Here is a 20,251-nt window from a genome sequence, read left to right as displayed (position 1 = left end):
GGCAGCTCTGCCTCTGTATCTATTATTGTTCAAAGGTTTATAATGGTCTCTATTATCCATGAATGAGTGAGTTGTTCCTGTTCTTTAATTTCCCATTTCTCTTTATATTTATCTCTCTCTTCCATTTTTTACTCCCATTTCACTTTGAACTGGACATAAATTCGGATGAAATGTTTTATTATGCATTATATGTATTTTTAAAATTTTATGTCAAACATTTACTTTTTAGTTAGAAAACCTCTTTAAAACAAAATGAAATCTACTAAAATTTAAATTATGTTTCCTTCTGCTACACGATTCTTAAATAATTTTCTTCTGTTTAAAATGATTTAATTAAATAAGAAGTAGTTCCTCATCATTGTTCTAGCAGAACAAAGGAGGCAATTATTCCTAAAATGAAAGACACAGATACCAAGACTGCAATAGGGTCTATTTAGGAGGACATCTCCCCTACAGGAAGTGTCAGTCTTACAACATGCAGTTCTTTTTTCCTAAGAAGGATTATGTAAAGAAGTCTTTGTGAGCATCTTTAAATTCTTTTTGCCTATCTCTTCACCAATAATATGTCGAATCTAACATATTTACGACCTACTTTACCACTTTATTTTCATTCTTAACATATCAATGATTTCCTTTCAATTATACTATTTTTTTCTCTTTTTGAATTGCTGTGTAAAACATAAATCAATTCCTTTAGCAGTCCACTTACTCAGACCTAATACTAGTAAACATGCATGATATTCCATTATCTCAGTCACTGATGGAATGTTGATTTTAGAACCCCAAGTGACATGGTGTCTTTTAACTAATATATATTTGTATATTTGTACCTAACAGATCGCTAGTCTAATTTTTTTTTACTATATCTTGTTGGTATTCCAATAATTCCCATTGAAAGTGTTCTATAGCTTTGTTAGTCTTCAAATTCCCAAAGCACATTCTTCGTTGCATCATAAATTGGTTGTGTATTTCAAAAGGTAAGAGGCCCCTCTGTGAAAAAAAGATATTTAAGAGCAAAGGTAGGAATAACTAGCAATTGTCCCTTCCATTAGAAGGTGATGTCTGCTGTGTGAGAGTGGTGTTAGATTGTTGGGGCAGGATAGTTAGAAGCTAAGAAAAATCCTAGGTGAGTGGAATAGGGAAACTGGCACTAGATAATTAAACAAGGTCAAACAATTTGACCAATTTACGGCCAGCTAGTGAATCACAATACCTTATCTTCCCTAACACACTTGAGAGCAAATAGTTTATACTTGTCCTCCCTAACCAGAGAATACATAGCTTTAATCACCCTGGTCAGGGAGATAGAGGACAGAGACCCAATTAATGTCATTTGTGCCAGCCAAACCCAAGAAGATGAAGTCAGGGAAACAAATAACAACAACCCAATTAGAGCCAGACAGACCCAAGATAAAAGTAAAACAGTAAAGCCAACCCAAGAACAATCCAAAAAGCCCCTATATGCTCCTTTGGATGCATCAGCATATTGGAAACGATCTTGGAAAGCTAATGAATATTCTGCTGAAACCCTCCCCTAAGATTCTTGCTTGCAGAAGAAAGATAAAAACCCTCAAGACAAAGGATACCAGCACAGGCTTGCTCTGGAGCATGCCCATGCCTGTTCTCAGGCATGAACTTTTTTTTTTTTTAAATGTTGGTTATATTGTATTTTATTTTTTAAAAAATTTATTGATTAAGTTATTACATATGTGTCCTTATCCCCACATTACCCACCCACCCCCCACTCATACCCTCTCCCCCCTGTTATCTGTGTCCATTGGTTAGGCCTATATGCATGCATATAAGTCCTTTGGTTGATCTCTCTCCCTTACCCCCACCCCCACCCTACCTTCCCTCTGAGGTTTGACAGTCTGATCGATGTTTCTCTAAAGGCATGAACTTTTTATTTTTCTTCTCCTAAACTCTAAAGATCCCCATGAGACTTGCAATCAGGGGATCGGCGAGAGGCAGTTTGTCCCAGGCTACCTCCTTGAACCTTTTTCCAAGGCCCCCCTTTTCTCTGATTTTCCAGTGAGCCAAAACAGCCCAGCCTTGGCTTCTTTCCTATAAGGTTTCCAGGGAGCCAACGCAAAGCACTTCCTAGGCTCTCTCCTGTTGCTTCTTCTATCCTAAGTCCTTCCTTAGTTTTACTATCCCCAACTTTAATAAATATACTCTCAAAACCACCTGGACTCGTATTATGAACTATTTCCTGCACAAAGTCAAGAAGCCACACTCTACAGGCTGGCCTGAAGCAGACCTGCTCTGGGCTTGGTTCCTATCTGGTGACATTGCTAGAGAGGTAAATGCTTTTGTCATTCTTCATATTTATAAGGAACAAAGAGAAGAAATAAATGGAAACATATACAACTCTTTGGGTGGGACATCTGCTGTCTTGAAATGAAATGATCAGAATGACAGGAGAAAGAGACCACTATATGAAATCTGAATTCAACAATATAACAGCGCCTTTTATCTGCTTTTTTTTTAGTAGTATAGCTCTAGTTCCTCTTAATAGTTAGAATGACTTTTATAAAGCCCTTATAAAAATACCAATTGTCTTGGGGATGTAATACTTGGCCTTAAGTTTATATATCATATATAAACTGAAAGAAGCGAGGGATGTTAGATGGTATGAAGCCCATCTGTTAAAGAGTGAGTTATTTAACTGTTTGAGCGTTAAATAATGTGGAAAAAGAAATAGAACAGAAATACATGATAAGAAATAAAACACAAAGCACAGTGGAAGAGTCTGCAACTTTTAATCTTAGAGGTATTTAAAGGTTTCTTCTATGTTCTAAGGACAGTCTCAATGTTTGCAAGAGTGTGCAAAAACTAACAGTATAATAGTTTTCAAGATGTACAATACTTAGGAGTAAGTTCAGAGGGATTCCTGATACTTATCTAACAGCAAGTTTTATACATGGAAGGAATGATAAATATCAAAGCCAATAAATGCCTAAGGAAAGAAGGAAGGAAGGAAGGAAATGGGGTGGGGGGGAGAGGATGAAGGGAATAGAAAAGCTAATTTAGATGGTTCCATTTGTAAATTTTCATGCTTCAGTTTTGCTTAGGAAGCAATGCGTGTGCTGGTGTATAGGTATATGCATGTGTGTGCACATAAATTTGTACTCACATATATGTGCCTTTGTGATGTAAAATATGTTTTTCATAATTCCTAATTTTGACTATACAAGAAAACCTCTACTATTAATATATTTAGATTTAAACATACACAAAGCAGATATTTTTGTTTTAAATATGTGTTATTGTAAATATTTTTTTGATTTGAGACTTATCTGTTTTTCTTTTCCTTCTTTCCATCTCTTCTCTTTTATTCTGTCTCCCCTTGCAATTAGTGAGTGGAACCTTATTTTCCCTCCTCTCCACTCCATGTTCCACAACACGATTTAAAAACAAATGTGCCACCCTAACCGGTTTGGCTCAGTGGATAGAGCATCGGCCTGCAGACCCAAGGGTCCCAGGTTCGATTCTGGTCAAGGGCATGTACCTTGGTTGAAGGCACATACCCAGTAGGGAGTGTGCAGGAGGCAGCTGATCAATGTTTCTCTTTCATTGATGTTTCCAACTCTCTATCCCTCTCTTTTCCTCTCTGTAAAAAAATCAATAAAATATATTTAAAAAAACAAACAAAAAAACCCCAAGTGTACCATGTAACTGAAAGCATGAGAAATACTGTTTTATATTTTGTTCTAGTTTGAGTTGTCAACCTTTTAAAATTTTTATCTCAATAATAAGCCATTTTGAGTGTGCACTAGCAATATATATATATATATATATATATATATATATATATATAATTTGTATATTTTATATTCAATTATATTGATTGTTTCTATATAAACTGTAGAACTTTCTAAAAATAAACTTTAAATAATGGGATATAACAATATATGTATAGAAATTTTACTATTATTGTTTTCATACCAGTAACTTATAATGTTTGTTGGGTGAGCACATTCTCAATATGGAGACCCCTGTACAGGTGAGCCTCAGATTTTAATTTCTCCAGAATAATCAGGATTATTTTTTAAAAGATTTATCTTTATTGTTGAAAATATTACAGATGTCCAGATTCTTTTTATGTAGATTAAGTTGAAAGGCTGATGTTCTATAGAGAAAAATGAAATATTTCAGGTAAATACAGGTTTGGGGTTTTTTTCTAGCTTTTTAGGTAGGTATTCCTAAGGTATAATTCAAATTGACTAAATGTTCAAATATCTGTATAGTTTAATAGTTCAATAAATTTTGGCAAATAGAGACTTGTGCCATTATAATTAAGGTATAGAACAAATCTGTCACCTTAAAAAGCTCTGTCATTTCTCTTTGCTGTCAATCTCCACTTCACCACCATTTAAATAAAAGAAACCTAAAGAACTTAATAATTGTGGTTACGTTTTTCTCAATCAGAAAAATTTTCATTTGCTTAATGCAAATAATCAATCCTGGACAGAGGCATTCCAGACTCCCAAATGAGGGAACATAAATAGAAGCGTAGGACTGAAGCAGAAAAAGAGTGTGGCTTCAAGACCACACTCTTGAAGTTAAATAATGTAAAAAAATAAAGGGAAAAATATGTCTTAGGTTCTGGGAAAATGAGGACATCATATAGATGTGGCATACACTGATGTTATTTATAGAAGAAGTATGACCTAGATGAAAAAGATGGAACTAAACTCTACTCCTTGATGTTCTGTAGGCAGAGGAAATGGAGATAGAAAATAGCACAGTGGTGAAAGAATTCATCCTCCTTGGTCTGACCCAGTCTCAAAATATTCAGCTACTGGTCTTTGTGCTAGTTTTAATTTTCTACCTCATCATCCTCCCTGGAAATTTCCTCATCATTCTCACCATCAGATCAGACCCTGGCCTCACAGCCCCCCTCTACTTCTTCCTGGGCAACTTGGCATTCCTGGATGCATCCTACTCCTTCATTGTGGCTCCCAGGATGCTGGTGGACTTCCTCTCTGAGAAGAAGGTAATCTCCTACAGGGACTGCATCACTCAGCTCTTTTTCTTGCACTTCCTTGGAGGAGGGGAAGGGCTACTCCTTGTTGTGATGGCCCTTGACCACTATATCGCCATCTGCCGTCCTTTACACTATTCAACTGTCATGAACCCCCGAGCCTGCTATGCCTTGCTGTTGGCTCTGTGGCTAGGAGGCTTTGTCCACTCCATCATTCAGGTGGCCCTCATCCTCCGCTTGCCCTTCTGTGGCCCAAACCAACTGGATAACTTTTTCTGCGATGTGCCGCAGGTCATCAAGCTGGCCTGCACAGACACCTTTGTGGTGGAGCTCCTGATGGTCTTCAACAGTGGCCTGCTCACCCTCCTGTGCTTCCTGGGCCTTCTGGCCTCCTATGCAGTCATCATCTGTCGTGTCCATCGGTCGTCCGCTGAGGGGAAGAACAAAGCCCTGTCCACGTGTACTACTCATGTCATTATTATACTTATCATGTTTGGACCTGCCATCTTCATCTACACTCGCCCCTTTAGGACCTTACCTGTGGATAAGGTGGTTTCCTTTTTTCATACAGTGATCATTCCTTTGTTGAATCCTGTGATTTATACCTTTCGCAACCAGGAAGTGAAATCTGCCATGAGGAGGTTATTGAGTCAATATGTGGTCTGCTGAATGGATTGTATAATAAATCAGAACAGGGGAAGTTGGCTGTACATTATTTATTCATTTAATAAATATAATTTTTTCATTGATTCCCTCCCATTTGTCAGGTATTATTATGGGCAATGAGGGAAAGTTATGAAAAAACATGATGTGTTTGAAGACTATAAAAGAAACACCAGAGTGGTTGATGTATAAAGGGTGATAGAGGAGTTAAATTTTATCGGACTATAAGGATCAAATCACAAAGGTCTTTTAGGATAAGATAAGAAGTTTTATTCTATTTTAATTGCAGTAAGAGTTCATCTTAATATTTTAGGCAAGAAAGTCACTCATTCACAATGATCTTTTCGTTGGTTTAGACTGAGCAACATTAGATTCTGGACAGAGATCAATAAGCTGAAAAACATCAGTAAGAACAAAATATTATTTGCAGACCTATATATGTTTTTTCTATATATATTTTCCTCCCCTCTGCTCAAATTTAGTAGAGGGATAAGATACAAAGATTATTGATTTTATGGAAAAATACTATGACATTGATTTTATTAATTTTTTTAGAGCTTCAGGATTATTACTAGTGGGTTTTTACAAATACTCCCTGGATGTTAAAACTTGTCCTTAATTAATTTCACTCTGATTATGATAGTGATAGTTAATTAGTACTACAGATTCTATTGGAGATTACATAAATCAAACTAGTTTTTACTACAATAGGGTTTAATGCAGGAAATTAGGTATATAGAAATTGTTTTAAGAGGTAGAAAATCACTCTCTATGCTGGGCACCCAGACATAATTGCCAAAAAATACACATAACTGCCAATAAAACTAAGCTGCCCAGTGATCTATGCCTACAATAGTTAGGAGGCTGGGAAAACAAGACACCACTTTGCTAGCTCCTGACTGAAGGAACATACCACTTAGCTGTGGTCTGGGATCAGGAGCATGATATGCCTTTCATGTTATTGCCTCTTTCCAATTAATTTTTTTTCTAAATTCAAGTTTCACATAAAAACATTTGATATGAACCTTAGATACAAAGGTTCATATGTTCACAGCTTCTTTGGAAAACTAAACAAGGCAAAAAATAGTGGTAAATATAGGGTTATAGATTTATAATATATTTTCTTTTTCTTTATTGATTAAGGTGTTACATATGTGTCCTTATCTCCCATTGTCCACCCTTGCCCCACTCATGCCTTCACCCCTCTGGTGTCTGTGTCCATTGGTAGATTTATAATCTTATAAATGAGAAAGTTCAGTGAAGTATAATATAAAAATAGAAAATGAAAAACAGTTACAGTTGACATGTTAAAAAATATATGTGTAGGCCAAGGTAAAAAAGTGATGAAATTCTGCCCACCACATATGGATGTGTGGATTAATATCTGCACAATTATAGAGGTTTGAATGGAAATGGAATTGAATGTTCATTTCCTACCACAGGATGGTACAAGGAGGCGTCCATACATAAAAATTAAAATTAAAAACCCCATTAACTATGAAAATTAATATAAATGATAAGAAGTTAATTCACTTAATGCTTTATAAGTGAATATGAAGTAGATACATGCTCAGAAGGAAATATGTGCAATCAAAACTAATAATGAATTAATGAAGGAAAAATGGAAAGGTTTGTAAATATAAAAATAAAAACAATTTTATTCTCAAAAACCAACCATGAGAATAAAGGTCACTGATTCTGGTAAGTTTGTAGAAGAATGTTGCTCATGCGTTAGCAACAATTAGAAAACTACAAAATTGTCCTAGCTGGTTTGACTCAGTGGATAGAGCATCAGCCTGTGGAAGGAAGGGTCCCAGGTTCGATCCCGGTGAAGGGCACATGCCCTGGTTGCAGGATTGATCCCCTGTAGGAGGTGTGCAGGAGGCAGACAATCAGTGATTCTCATTATTGATTTTTCTATCTCTCTCTCCCTCTCCCTTCTTCTCTGAATTCAATAATTTTTTTTTAAAAGAGAAGCACAAAATCAAAATTGTACTTTTTTATAAGACTATCAAAGAGTGAATGAAGCAAGGAAGCCTTATTGTCTTGAGCTCCATAGAGAGACAAGGCCTGTATAGATGAACAGAGATCCATGGCAGCTTCCATATCAGCAGGAAATTATCTAGTCTGGATATTGGCAGATGGAAATGTGATCCTGCCATCGATTGAGATATTTTTTTAGGAATGAGAAAAAAACAAGCTGAATTTTAATGACACGTGGGATTTAGCCAGATTAGAATCTTAAAAAGTTTCAAACACAAGAATAAATAGCTCATTTATAAATTCCTGCCCCCAGACATCTTTATCAGTGATTTGCTCAGTAAAGGGGCAGTGGAGGAAGAAATGAAAACCAGAGGGAATTTGCACATTCTTAGACATTATTGTAGTGCTTCAATGTTGATGTCTACAGAGTTGAATCCTAAGGGAAACAAAATCATCTAAATTGTGACTGAAATCCCTCCTAGCTGCAAATACTGACAAAATCAAAGATATTAGTTCCTTGGTGGCACTTGGCAGATGTTGAAGATAAAACTAATCTGAGCTAAATTTAATATAATTAAAATGATTCCAAGCATCAGCTCAATTAGAGTTTGAAGGAATTCTAATGATTAGATTAGCATTTTAATTTCAGGACAGAAGAAGGGTATTTAACTATGTGAAAAACGAAGCAAAATAAAGTAAATATATTTCTTTATCTTCCACTAAATTATTGCGTGAAGAATATAATTTAAAAAATTAGAAGCTATGCCACGAAAATAAAACGGTGAAGACTATCTCATAATTAATAGAAAAATGTTGTAGACAAAGACTGTCAGTTGAACCATATAATGGAATTATCAGACAAAGCCTTTTGAAAAGTATTATAAATATATATAATATATAAAGAGATGAGGATTTCAGGAGAGAAGTGCAAACCCTAAATATAAATGAATATGGTATAACTGAAGAGAACAATATTTGAAATCAAAAGAAGTTCCTTAGATTAGTTGAACAACATTTTGGAGACTACACATAAAATGACTAATGATTTTGAAGATAGGTTTTTAAAAATAACCCAAAGTGAAGGGCAGAGAGAAAAGATTAAAAAACATGAATAGTGTTAATATACTTTGGGGCAATATCAAATAATTAACTAAGAAGAGGAAAGAAGGTAACAAAGAGAATAACAATATAACTACCAAGAATTTCACCAAATTTCATAAAAACATTAACCCAAATATCCAGGAAACTGAGGATAATCCAAGCAATATAAATACAAATAAGACCATGATTAAGAAAAAACTTTTAAAAGTAGCCATAAGATAAAAAGACAGTTAAGAGCTATGGCAATAAGAATGGTGGTTGATTTTTTAAGTCAGAAACAATGGAAACAATGTCAATGAAATTACATTTTAAAAATTATTAAAGAAAAACAAACTGTCAAGCTAGAATTCTACGTCTAGTGAAAACAAAATTTAAAAAATTACATTAAACAATGAATGGGTTACCAGTGAAATCAAGGAAGAAATAAAATATTTCCTGACAATAAACAAAAATAAACACATGACAACCCTAAATTTATGGAACACAGCAAAAGCAGCCTAAGAGGGAAGTTCAGAGCATTACAAGCCTACTTCAAGAAATAAGAAAAAGCTCTAATAAACTATTGAACAAGGCAGTTTATTAGAAAGGATTAGAAAGAGAACAACAAGAAAAGCCCAGAATAAGTAGAAGGAAGGAAATAATAAAGATCACAGCAGAAATAAGTGACATAGAGATAAAAAAAAAATACAAAAGATCAATGAATCCAAGAACTGGTTAAACGAGCTGGTTGAAAGGATAAACAAGATTGATGAATCTTAAGCCAGACTTATCAAGAAATGAAGGGAGAGGATCCAAATAAATTAAGTCAGAAATGAAAGATGTGAAGAAGCAAATGACAACACAGAAATACATAGGACTGTAAGAAAATATTATGAACTACTATATACCAACAAGCTGAACAACCTGGAAAAAATAGATAAATTTCTAGAAAAAGACAATCCTCCAAAACTCAATCAGGAAGAATCAGAAAACCTGAGTAGGCCAATAACAACTGATGAAATTGAAACAGTAATTTAAAAACTTCCAGCAAATAAAAGTTCTGGACTGGATGGGTTTACAGGAGAATTTTACCAAACGTTCAAAGAAGAACTAACACCTATTCTCCTCAAACTATTCCAAAAAATCCAAGAGGAAGGAACACTTCTAAGCTCTTTTTACAATGCCAGCATTATACTAATCTACAAACCAGATAAAGACACTACAAAGACAGTGAATTACAGACCAATATCTCCAATGAACATAGATGCTAAAATCCTCAACAAAATATTAGCAAATTGGATCTGCAATATATTAAAAAGATTATACATCATGACCAAATGGAATTTATTCCAGGGATGCAAGGCTGATACAATTCACAAATCAATAAATGCAATACATCACATAAATAAATTGAAAAACAAAAATTACATGATCATATTAATAGATACAGAAAAGGTATTTGACAAAATCCAACATCCATCCTATATAATAAAAGCCTAATATGCTAAGTGTCTGGTAGTCTGGTCCTTCGTTCAACCAAAGTATAATATGCTAATAATATGCTAAGGCCGCTCAACTACTCACTGTGACATGCACTGACCACCAGATGGTCAACCAGTCGCTATGACATGCACTGACCACCAGGGGGCAGATGCTCCAACCAGTAGGTTAGCTTGCTTCTGGGATCTGGCCAATCCGGACTGAGTGAGACAGGCCAAACATGCCCTGGAGCCCACTGATGGTCCCTCCCTGGCTGGCCAACCTCCTGCGTCCCTCCGTGGCCCTGATCGTGCACCGGTGGGGTCCCTCAGTCTGGCCTGTGCCTTCTCGCAATCCAGAACTACTCAGGGGATGTCAGAGAGCCAGTTTCAGCCTGATCCTGCAGGCTGAGGGACCCTACTGGTTCATGAGATCATGTACCAGGCCTCTAGTTTTTTATAAAAGCTCTCAGAAAAGTGGGAATAGAGCGATCATACCTCAACATAATAAAGGCCATATATGACAAACCTATAACCAACATAATATTCAAGGGGAAAAACCTAAAAGCATTCACCCTAAGAACAGGAACAAGACAGGATGTCTGCTTTCACCACTCTTATTCAACATAGTACTGGAAGTCTTATCCACAGCAATCAGACAAGAAATAAAAATAAAAGGCATTCAATTTGGAAAGGAGGAAGTAAAACTATCATTCTTCACAGATGACATAATAATATACATAGAAAATCCTAAAGACTCCACCAAAAAAAACCCACCCTAGATTTAATAAATGAATTTGGCAACATAGCAGGATACAAAATTAACACCCAGAAATGGGTGGCATTTTTATACACCAATAATGAACTTTCAGAAAGAGAAACTATAAAAAATAATCCCATTTACCATTGCAGTAACAAAAAAAATTAACATATTTAGGAATAAACTTAACCAAGGAGATAAAAAAAACCTATACTCAGAAACCTACAGGACATTGAAGAAAAGAGATAGAATATATAAACAAGTGGAAAAATATACTGTGTTCATGGATTGGTAGAACTAACATTATTAAAATGGCTATACTACCCAAAGCAATCTATAGATCAATGCAATCCCTATTAAAATACCAATGGCATATTTCACAGATCTAAAACAAACACTCCAAAAATTCATATGGAACCAAAAATGACCCTGGATAACCGCAGCAATCTTGAGAGAAAAAAAAAAAAAGAACAAAGTTGAAGGGATCACAATACTGGATAGTAAAATATACTATAAAGTGCTATAATCAAAACAGCCTGGTACTGACACAAGAACAGGCATATAGATCAATGGAATAGAAAAGATACCCCAGAAATCAACCCAAGCATTTGTGCTCAATTAATATTTGACAATGGAGTAAAGACAGTCTCTTCAATTAATAGTGTTGGGAAGATTGGAAAGATACATGCAAAATAATGAAACTAGACTACCAAATTACACCATACATTCAAAATGAATAAAAGACTTAATGTAAGCGTAGAAACCATAAAAATCATAGAAGAACACATAGGTAGCACAGTATTAGACATCTCACATATCAGACTTTTCACAGATACATCTCCTAGGGCAGTGGTCGGCAAACTCATTAGTCAACAGAGCCAAATATCAACAGTACAATGATTGAAATTTTTTTTGAGAGCAAATTTTTTAAACTTAAAATATATAGGTAGGTACATTGTTATTAACTTAATTAGGGCACCCCTAAGGCTTAGGAAGAGCCACACTCAAGGGGCCAAAGAGCCGCATGTGGCTCGTGAGCCGCAGTTTGCCAACCACGGTCCTAGGGCTAGAGAAACAAAGGAAAAAATAAACAAATGGGACTATATAACACTAAAAAGCTTCTGCACAGCAAAAGAAATCAGCATCAAAATGAAAGTGGAACCCACTGTATGGGAGAACATATTTTCCAATGACACAACTGATAAGGGATTAATTTCCAAAATGTATAAAGTACTAATACAACTCAACAAAAGGAAGACAAACAACCCAATCAAAAAACAGGCAGAGGACCTGAATAGGCACTTCTTCAAAGAGGACATACCAATAGCCAATAGATATGAAAAAAATGCTCAACATCACTAATTATCAGGGAGATACAAATTAAAATAACAATGAGGTAACACCTCACACCTGCCAGAATGGCTACCATTAATAAATCAAGAAACAAGTGCAGGTGAGGATGTGGAGAAAAAGGAACCCTAGTACACTGCTGGTGGGAATGCAGAGTGGTATAACCACTATGGAAAATAGTGTGGATTTTCCTCAAAAAATTAAAAATTGAACCGTCATTTGACCCAGTGCTCCCACTCCTAGGAATATATCCTACGAAGTCTTAAATACCAATCAGAAAGAATATAGGCACCTTTATGTTCATAGTAGCATTATTTATAATAGCTAAGGTCTGGAAACAGCCCAAGTGCCCATCAGTAGATGAATGGATAAATAAACTGGTACACTTACACCATGGAAAACTGTAAAAAAGAAGGATCTCTTACCCTTTGAGACAACATGGATGGACCTGGAGAGTATTATGCTAAGAGAAATAAGCCAGTCAGTGAAAAACAAATATCATATGATCTCACTTATATGTGGAATCTAATGAACGAAATAAACTGACAAACAAAACAAATCCAGAGACATTGAAGGTTGTAGAGGACTGATATATTTCAGAGGGAGGGGGAGAAGGAGCGGGGAAGAGACTAACCAAAGGACTTATATGCATACTAGAGGCCTGGTGCATGGATTCATGCACCAGTGGGGTCCCTCGGCCTGGTTTGCGCCCTCTCACAATCCAGGACCCCTCAAGGGATGTCGGAGGCCTGGTGCACGGATTCAGCTGATCCCTGCAGGCCAGGCCAAGGGACCCCACCAGTGGATGAATCTGTGCATGAGGACTCTAGTATGAATATAAGATCTTTGGTTAATCTTTTCCCACCCTCCTCCTCCTCCCTTCCCTTTGAGATTCATCATTCTGTTCCATGTTTCCATGCCTGTGTGTTAAGTGTCTGCCCCCGGTGGTCAGTGTGCATCATAGCTACTGGTCAAATTTTCAAACGGTCAAACAGTCGCTTAGGTTTTTATGTATATAGATATGCATAGCCCATGGACAGACATGTGGAGAAGGCCTGGAGCTGGGTGGAGGTGGTCAATGGCGGGTGGGGGGGGGGGAAGGGGACATCTATAATACTTTTGACAACAAAGATATATTTTTTAATAAAGTGCAGCAGGCATTTTAATATTCATAAAGCTGAGAGAAAATTCATTATGAGTAGACCTACACAAGAGTTGTGTTAAAGGAAATTCTTCATGCTGGTGGGAAAATATACCAGATGGAAATCTGATTTTATGGGCAGAAACGAAAAGATATGGAAGTGGTAGTAAGTATGTAAATATGGAAAAAAGTCTATCTTTATCTTTACTCATGAAGATAATTTACTGCTTAAATTAAAAATAATAAAGTACCATGAGACTTATAACTAATGTAGAAGTTAAATATGTGACAACTATAGTACAAAGGATTTAAAAGAAGATAAAAATTTATATTTTTGCAAAATACTTATGTAAAATACATAATTGCTCATATTTGAGTTTATGTCCACATTAATTTTTGTTTCCTGTTTGTCCCATCTCTTCTTTGTTCCTTTGCATTTCTCTTCCTTCTTTCAAATATTAATTGAAGTTTTTAATATTCCATTTTCTTTAAGAAGAATTATGCCTTGAAAATCATCATGAGCATTATTTATATTCCATCTCCTGAATCTTACACATGCATTACTGACTGGGCCACATTACTTGCTTTTAGGGTCAACATTAAAAAATTAAAATTAATTTTTAAAAATCCATGATGAACAAAATAAATACCATTTTTAAACATTTCATTTTCCAATGGGAAGAAAACAATATGTTTGCTTTCTTCACTTTTTAAAAAAATATTTTTAATTTTTTAAAAATATATTTTATTGATTTTTTACAGAGAGGAAGGGAGAGAGATAGAGAGTTAGAAACATCAATGAGAGAGAAACATCAATCAGCTGCCTCTTGCACACTCCCTACTGGAGATATGCCTGCAACCAAGGTACATGCCCTTGACCAGAATCGAACCTGGGACCTTTCAGTCTGCAGGCCGACACTCTATCCACTGAGCCAAACCTGTTATGGCTATTTTTAATTTTTTAAAATATATTTTTATCCATTTCAGAGAGAGGAAGGAAGAGGGAGAGAGAGAAATATCAATGATCACAGAGAATCATTGATCAGTTACCTCCTGCATGCCCTCTACAGGGATTGATCCTGCAACCTGGGCATGTGCCCTGACTGGGAATCAAACCATAACCTCCTGGTTCATGGGTCAATGCTCGACCACTGAGCCACACTGACTGGGCATAAATGCCAAATTTTAAATAAAGGCAGGATCAGTAATAGTGTCATGCTGAGCCATGTTGGAACCTGAGGGAAAAGGAAAAATATGCAATGTTGATGTCTTCATTTGTAAAAATTTGATACTGGGTTTATAATTTTTACATTAACTTTGATTTTTAAAATATATTGCACTCAATATTATTGAGAGTTTCAGGAGGTATAGCCAGAGGTGAGAGTTTCAGGAGGTATAGCCAGAGGCTAAGGTCTAAAATTGCCTAATTTAGTTGACATTCTAATAACTCCCTTTGGAGGTATTCAGTACAGTAGTGGTAGTCTCAATTCTCCAAAGAACTTTCTCCACTGCATCTTAAAGAGGTAAAGGAGATTTCAAAATCTAAGTTCCCCTATGTGAGAATAAATATTTATGAACAATGACAAGAATGGTTAGTTAATGTTTCATCAGGATGGGAGGATGGCTATTTTGTGAGAATTATATAAAACTTTTGGAGACTCGAATTCTCAGAAGGAGACTTGAAACAAGAAGGAGAAGACAATGTAAGAAGATTGCAACTTTTCTACTGGCTGCATTGGAATGCAATGCAATAGAGGTGAGAGTTTTAGGAGGTATAGCCAGAAGTTAAGGTCTAAAATTTAGTAGTGTGGCATTCTCAACTCCCCTTCCCCAAGTAGATCTCTGTCTGCTGTTGATTCCTTAGAATTACTTTAATGGTGGACAAAACTCCCATTCTATTACCACAATTAAGTAAAGTATCAATAGGCTTCAGAGAGTTGATGTCTGGTGTTAAAACTAAGGAGCATACAAATACTGACATGTTTTATTTTCTTTGTAAAGTACAGATGGAAGGGAGGAAGGTGCAGACAGGGTAGGCTAAAGGCTCCAGAGAAAAATTTAACAGATTTTATAGTTTCGCAGATTAGCCCAGATCTCTGAATTTTCACGCAATATGTTTGTGTTTCTTCTATTGCCTGTGGTTCTGTTATTGATCAACATAGAACTTTGGCAGTTAGAAAGAAAGTTGTGAAACTGAGAAAAACTTTATGGACAAACAGCTGGCTGCATTGGTAATTTTACATCAAGGCTTTATGCATTGCCACAATTTCTTCTATTAATTGCTCAGATTTATGCAGCTACCATTACCAAAGGTTTACTCTAAAGACATTGAGAAAAGACCTAGTGGCAAATCTTTCCATTCAATAGAGCTGCCTCTTATTTATTTATTTACTTGCTTTTTTATTTACTTATTTTTAAAATTTATTTTTTCAGTAACAGTTGGAATACAATATATTAGTTTCATGTGTGCAACATAGGGGTTAGACATTTATTTAACTTATGAAGTGATCACCAGGTAAGTCTAGCACCTATCTGACACCATACATAATTATTACAATACTATTGACTATATTTTCTATGCTGTAACTTCACATCCCTGTGACTATTTTTTTTATAACAGGCAAGTTGTACTTCTTAATCCCTTTCATCTTTTTTCACCCATCCCTCGAAGCCCCCTTCCATCTAGAAATTATCAGTTTGTTCTCTGCATCTATGAGTTTGTTTCTGCTTTGTTAACTTATATTGTTTTTTAGGCTTAACATATAAGTGAAATCATATGGTATATATCTTTATATATTTGACTTATTTCACTTAACATAATAACCTCTAGGTCCATTCATGTTGTTATAAAACGCAAATTTCTTTGTTGTTGTTTTTTATAACTAAGTATATACCTTTGTATATATTTACCACTTCTTTATCCATTTGCTTATCAATGGACACTTAGGTTGATTCCATATCTTGGCTATTGTCAATAAATGCTGCAATGCACATAGGGATGCATATATCTTTTCAAATTACTGTTTTGGATATCTTTAGATAAATACCCAGAAGTGGAATTTCTGGGTCATATTGTAGTTCCATTTTTAATTTTTTGAGGTACCTCCATACTATTCTTCATAGTGGCTGCACCAATTTACAATTCCATTAATAAGACACAAATGTTCTCTTTTCTCCACATCCCCATCAACACTTATTTGTTGATTGATAATAGCCATTCTGACAGGTATGAGGTGATATCTCATTGTGGTTTTGATTTGCATTTCCCTGATGATTAGTGATGTCGAGCATCTTTTCTTATTTCTGTTGGCCTTCTGTATGTCTTCTTTGGAGATATGTGTCTAATGGAGCTACCTCTTAACAGCTAAATGTTTTCAGGTTTGGTTTCGGTTGAAACATACTTGAATGAATTACTTATTATTACCATTTTCACCTCATTTGATCCTCATCAAATAGATCCTCATCTATCAAATAGAGTCAACACATTATTTAATTGATAGACGAAAACTCAGACTTTTGAAAGGTAAGTGACTTTTCTAGGGTCATAAAGTTAATGAATTGCTGAGCCAAGGCATTAGGATCAGATAAAATGATCCCAAACCAAGGATATTTCTAACACTGCTTTAAAAGCTAGCATTTGAAGGACATTCAGAGATAATTTACTCTAACCATTCCATTTTATTGATGTGGGAATTTCCTGGCTCAAGACCTATACATTTGATAAGTGTTTTATATGTCTATCATCAGCATCAGTGTTAATTAAATATTTGATCATATTATTCAACCTTATCCAGGTTTTTAAGTATATATAGAACTTGTTAATTTATGCTTAAATAATTTACAAGCTTCAATCAACATGCTGATAGATACTATACTCAAATTTTTGGAAAATTTGTTACATATATTCATTTTATTAGAATAATACTGAAATTTACTTTTCATATGAAAATGCTGAACTATTCAAGTGTACTTAAAATGTGTGAAGGGTGTGCTATGTGAATTACCATACAGATGCTACCAACAAATAATAAGCTAGACTCTAAATATGGTAGTAAAGTCCGAAAACAAACAAAAAAAGGGAAAAAATCATCTCATTTTAAGGGCTTCACTTATATGCAGGAAAAATACCATTCAAGAGAAAAAGGTAAGTATTGAAGAATAGATTATACATTTTTATTTTATAGACCAAATGTTTAGAATGGAAGATGGTGGAAAGCACACATATTGCTCATTCTTGCTTGAAAGCAAACAACAGTAAAGTTTGTTTTGTTTCTGTTTTTAGATATGATGACAAGATAGGCATGGGATATAATTGAGTAGCAATGAACATGAGGACAAGTGGAAAGAGTGAAAAACTTTCTATGAGGGAGAGGGAAGAGAAAATGATAGAGCTAGATTTAAAGAAAACAAAACAAATAGAGAAAGAAAATTAGGGGACTATAAGAGACAATAAATCAACAGGGAAAATATAACCAAACAAACATAAAAATAAATTAGTAAAATATAGGCTTATTGATGAGTGAAAGGGAAGAGGAAAAATTAGAAAGGACGCATGAGGAAATGTTTCACAGAAATGGAGAAATGTACTCTTTGGGTCTCTTCTAAACACCTGGTTCCAAGAGCTTGTCTGACCACTGTTTGTACTCCAGGCATGCCCAGTGTTGCCTGCAAATGTTTTTGTCTCCATCCTAAGAATAAGGAGAGCCCATCTCCCTCACCTTTCTATTCCTCTCCTGTATCTTTATTGCCAGAGTCAGATGAATCTCTGAATTAGCTTAAATGGCAATGAAAATTAGAGATATAGTATCAAGGATTTTGATTTCTGTTTCAGCCTTTTCTGACAAAACTTTTCCCATTAATTTGGTAAAAATTGTATATTTTATTCTGAAGAGGGCTGTGATTTGTCAACTTTTTTAAAGAAACATTTTATTTTACCTAGAAAAATTCTCTCTATGACAACCACCATTTCAGAATCACAGGTACAGAAGGTACATAGATGAGCATAGGAGATGGAAAGAAAATGGATCAAGTATGTTAGGTAGTATGGAATCCCATTGGTTAGATAGGAGTGGAAAAAACAGGTGAAAAATAGGGAAGAATGGAAGAGCCTATAACCTTCAATTGCAAAGCCCTTCAAAAATCCTCTGATGTCTTAGAGATATTATTAAACACAAACACTTCATGAAATACCAGTCCGAGTGAGCTTATAGAATTCACAAGAAGAGGGCTCTTGACTAACATTCCTAAGTGTATTTTTTATAGACAGATAATGGAACAATGTTGAGACAAATGGCTGTCTCAATGGAGAAAAGAAGTAAGCAGAGAAGCTAATTGGAGAGCCTACAAAATATTTTTTAAAGTAAATTTTGTGTAGGGTTCACTTCTCTCTCTCTCTCTCTCTCTCTCTCTCTCTCTCTCTCTCTCTCTCTCTCTCATAGTGTTTGTATTCATATCTGTTGATATGTTGAGGTATGACTTTCATAAGTTCCTCTGATTGCTAGTAGTAGTAGTACATGGGAACATATATTAACCACTCTGTTCAGAACTAGGGATAGTTAATGTAGATATTTTTAATGTTTTCTAAAAGATGTAACTTTAAAACAATGCATTATACAGACTTACTGCTTTTTTCTTTTCTTTTCTTTTCTTTCTCACCTTCAGCCTTCTCTTTTTCTTTATTTTATAAGTACTGACTCAGTAACATTTTCTGTCAAAGATTTCCCTCCTCTTTGCACCTTATATTCCATAGAACTTACTTAAAACAACTGCACTATTTAGTTAAATAGTATGGGGAACATTGGTATACATTATATTGTATTTTTCTGTAGATTATCAATTTGCAAACTTTAAGAACATGTCATACCCATAACAAAAAATATTTTGAGTATGTACCTAAGATATATGTATATTTACTTATAAAGCATATATATATCATTATAACCAACATATATTATAAATATTTAAAAAGAATAAAATTAATATGCACTGATATGCATATATGTGATTAACTATATACATGTAATAAATATTTATAAAATAATATTTTCTTTTCACCCATCAATGGATAATCATATGGCCCTTCTGGAATTAGCTCCCAGCACTAAACAGACTGAGACTTAAATGTGATTTTTTCCCCACAATAACTAGTGTTCTATTTTTTAGATACGGTTCAACTTCTAATTCTAAGCTCTGTAAAGGAGTGATTTTAGACTAGAAATATTATTTTTAGTTATTCAAATATGCAAAATCATCAATTAATAAAGCTGTGTAAATAATTTCTTTATTTGTTTAAACTAAATAGTAAACTCTTGCATTCTTCTATTACTGGTCAATATAATGAAAAATATCTCATTCTAAACTTAAATAATGTAACCACAGTCATCTTAGTTTTCTTTTTTTGAAAGGAATGGATTAGACTATCAGTTCTTTATTGTTACTTCCACTTCTTTTATGCTATAATTTTTATGATTTGAGATAATTAATTTAATATTTTTATACTGGAAAAATTTTTTTTAATATATTTTATTGATTTTTTACAGAGAGGAAGTGAGAGAGAGATAGAGAGAGTTAGAAACATCGATGAGAGAGAAACATCGATCAGCTGCCTCCTGCACATCTCCCACTGGGGATGTGCCCGCAACCCAGGTACATGCCCTTGACCGGAATCGAACCTGGGACCTTTCAGTCCGCAGGCCGACGCTCTATCCACTGAGCCAAACCGGTTTCGGCTGGAAAATTTTATATTATACTAAATGGTTTGTTGAAAGACTCTCCCTTGGGTACCATACTGCGACTCAGAGAAAGAAGAT

At 34.9% G+C, this 20,251-nt stretch overlaps 1 protein-coding gene across 1 annotated transcript; it reads left to right on the top strand.

Moving 5' to 3' along the window:
* Positions 1–4,729: 4,729 nt before the first annotated feature.
* On the top strand, positions 4,730–5,656 carry LOC308531428 (olfactory receptor 4N4C-like; the record flags this gene model as incomplete). Its single annotated transcript, XM_081108361.1, has 1 exon — positions 4,730–5,656. The coding sequence occupies one exon, from the start codon at positions 4,730–4,732 to the stop codon at positions 5,654–5,656; it is 927 nt and encodes a 308-aa protein (XP_080964487.1).
* Between the last annotated feature and the right edge of the window lie 14,595 nt (positions 5,657–20,251).

Source organism: Myotis nattereri, assembly GCF_964212035.1.
Source record: "Myotis nattereri genome assembly, chromosome: 1".
Classification (NCBI taxonomy): domain Eukaryota; kingdom Metazoa; phylum Chordata; class Mammalia; order Chiroptera; family Vespertilionidae; genus Myotis; species Myotis nattereri.
This window is presented reverse-complemented; position numbering and strand designations above follow the sequence as displayed.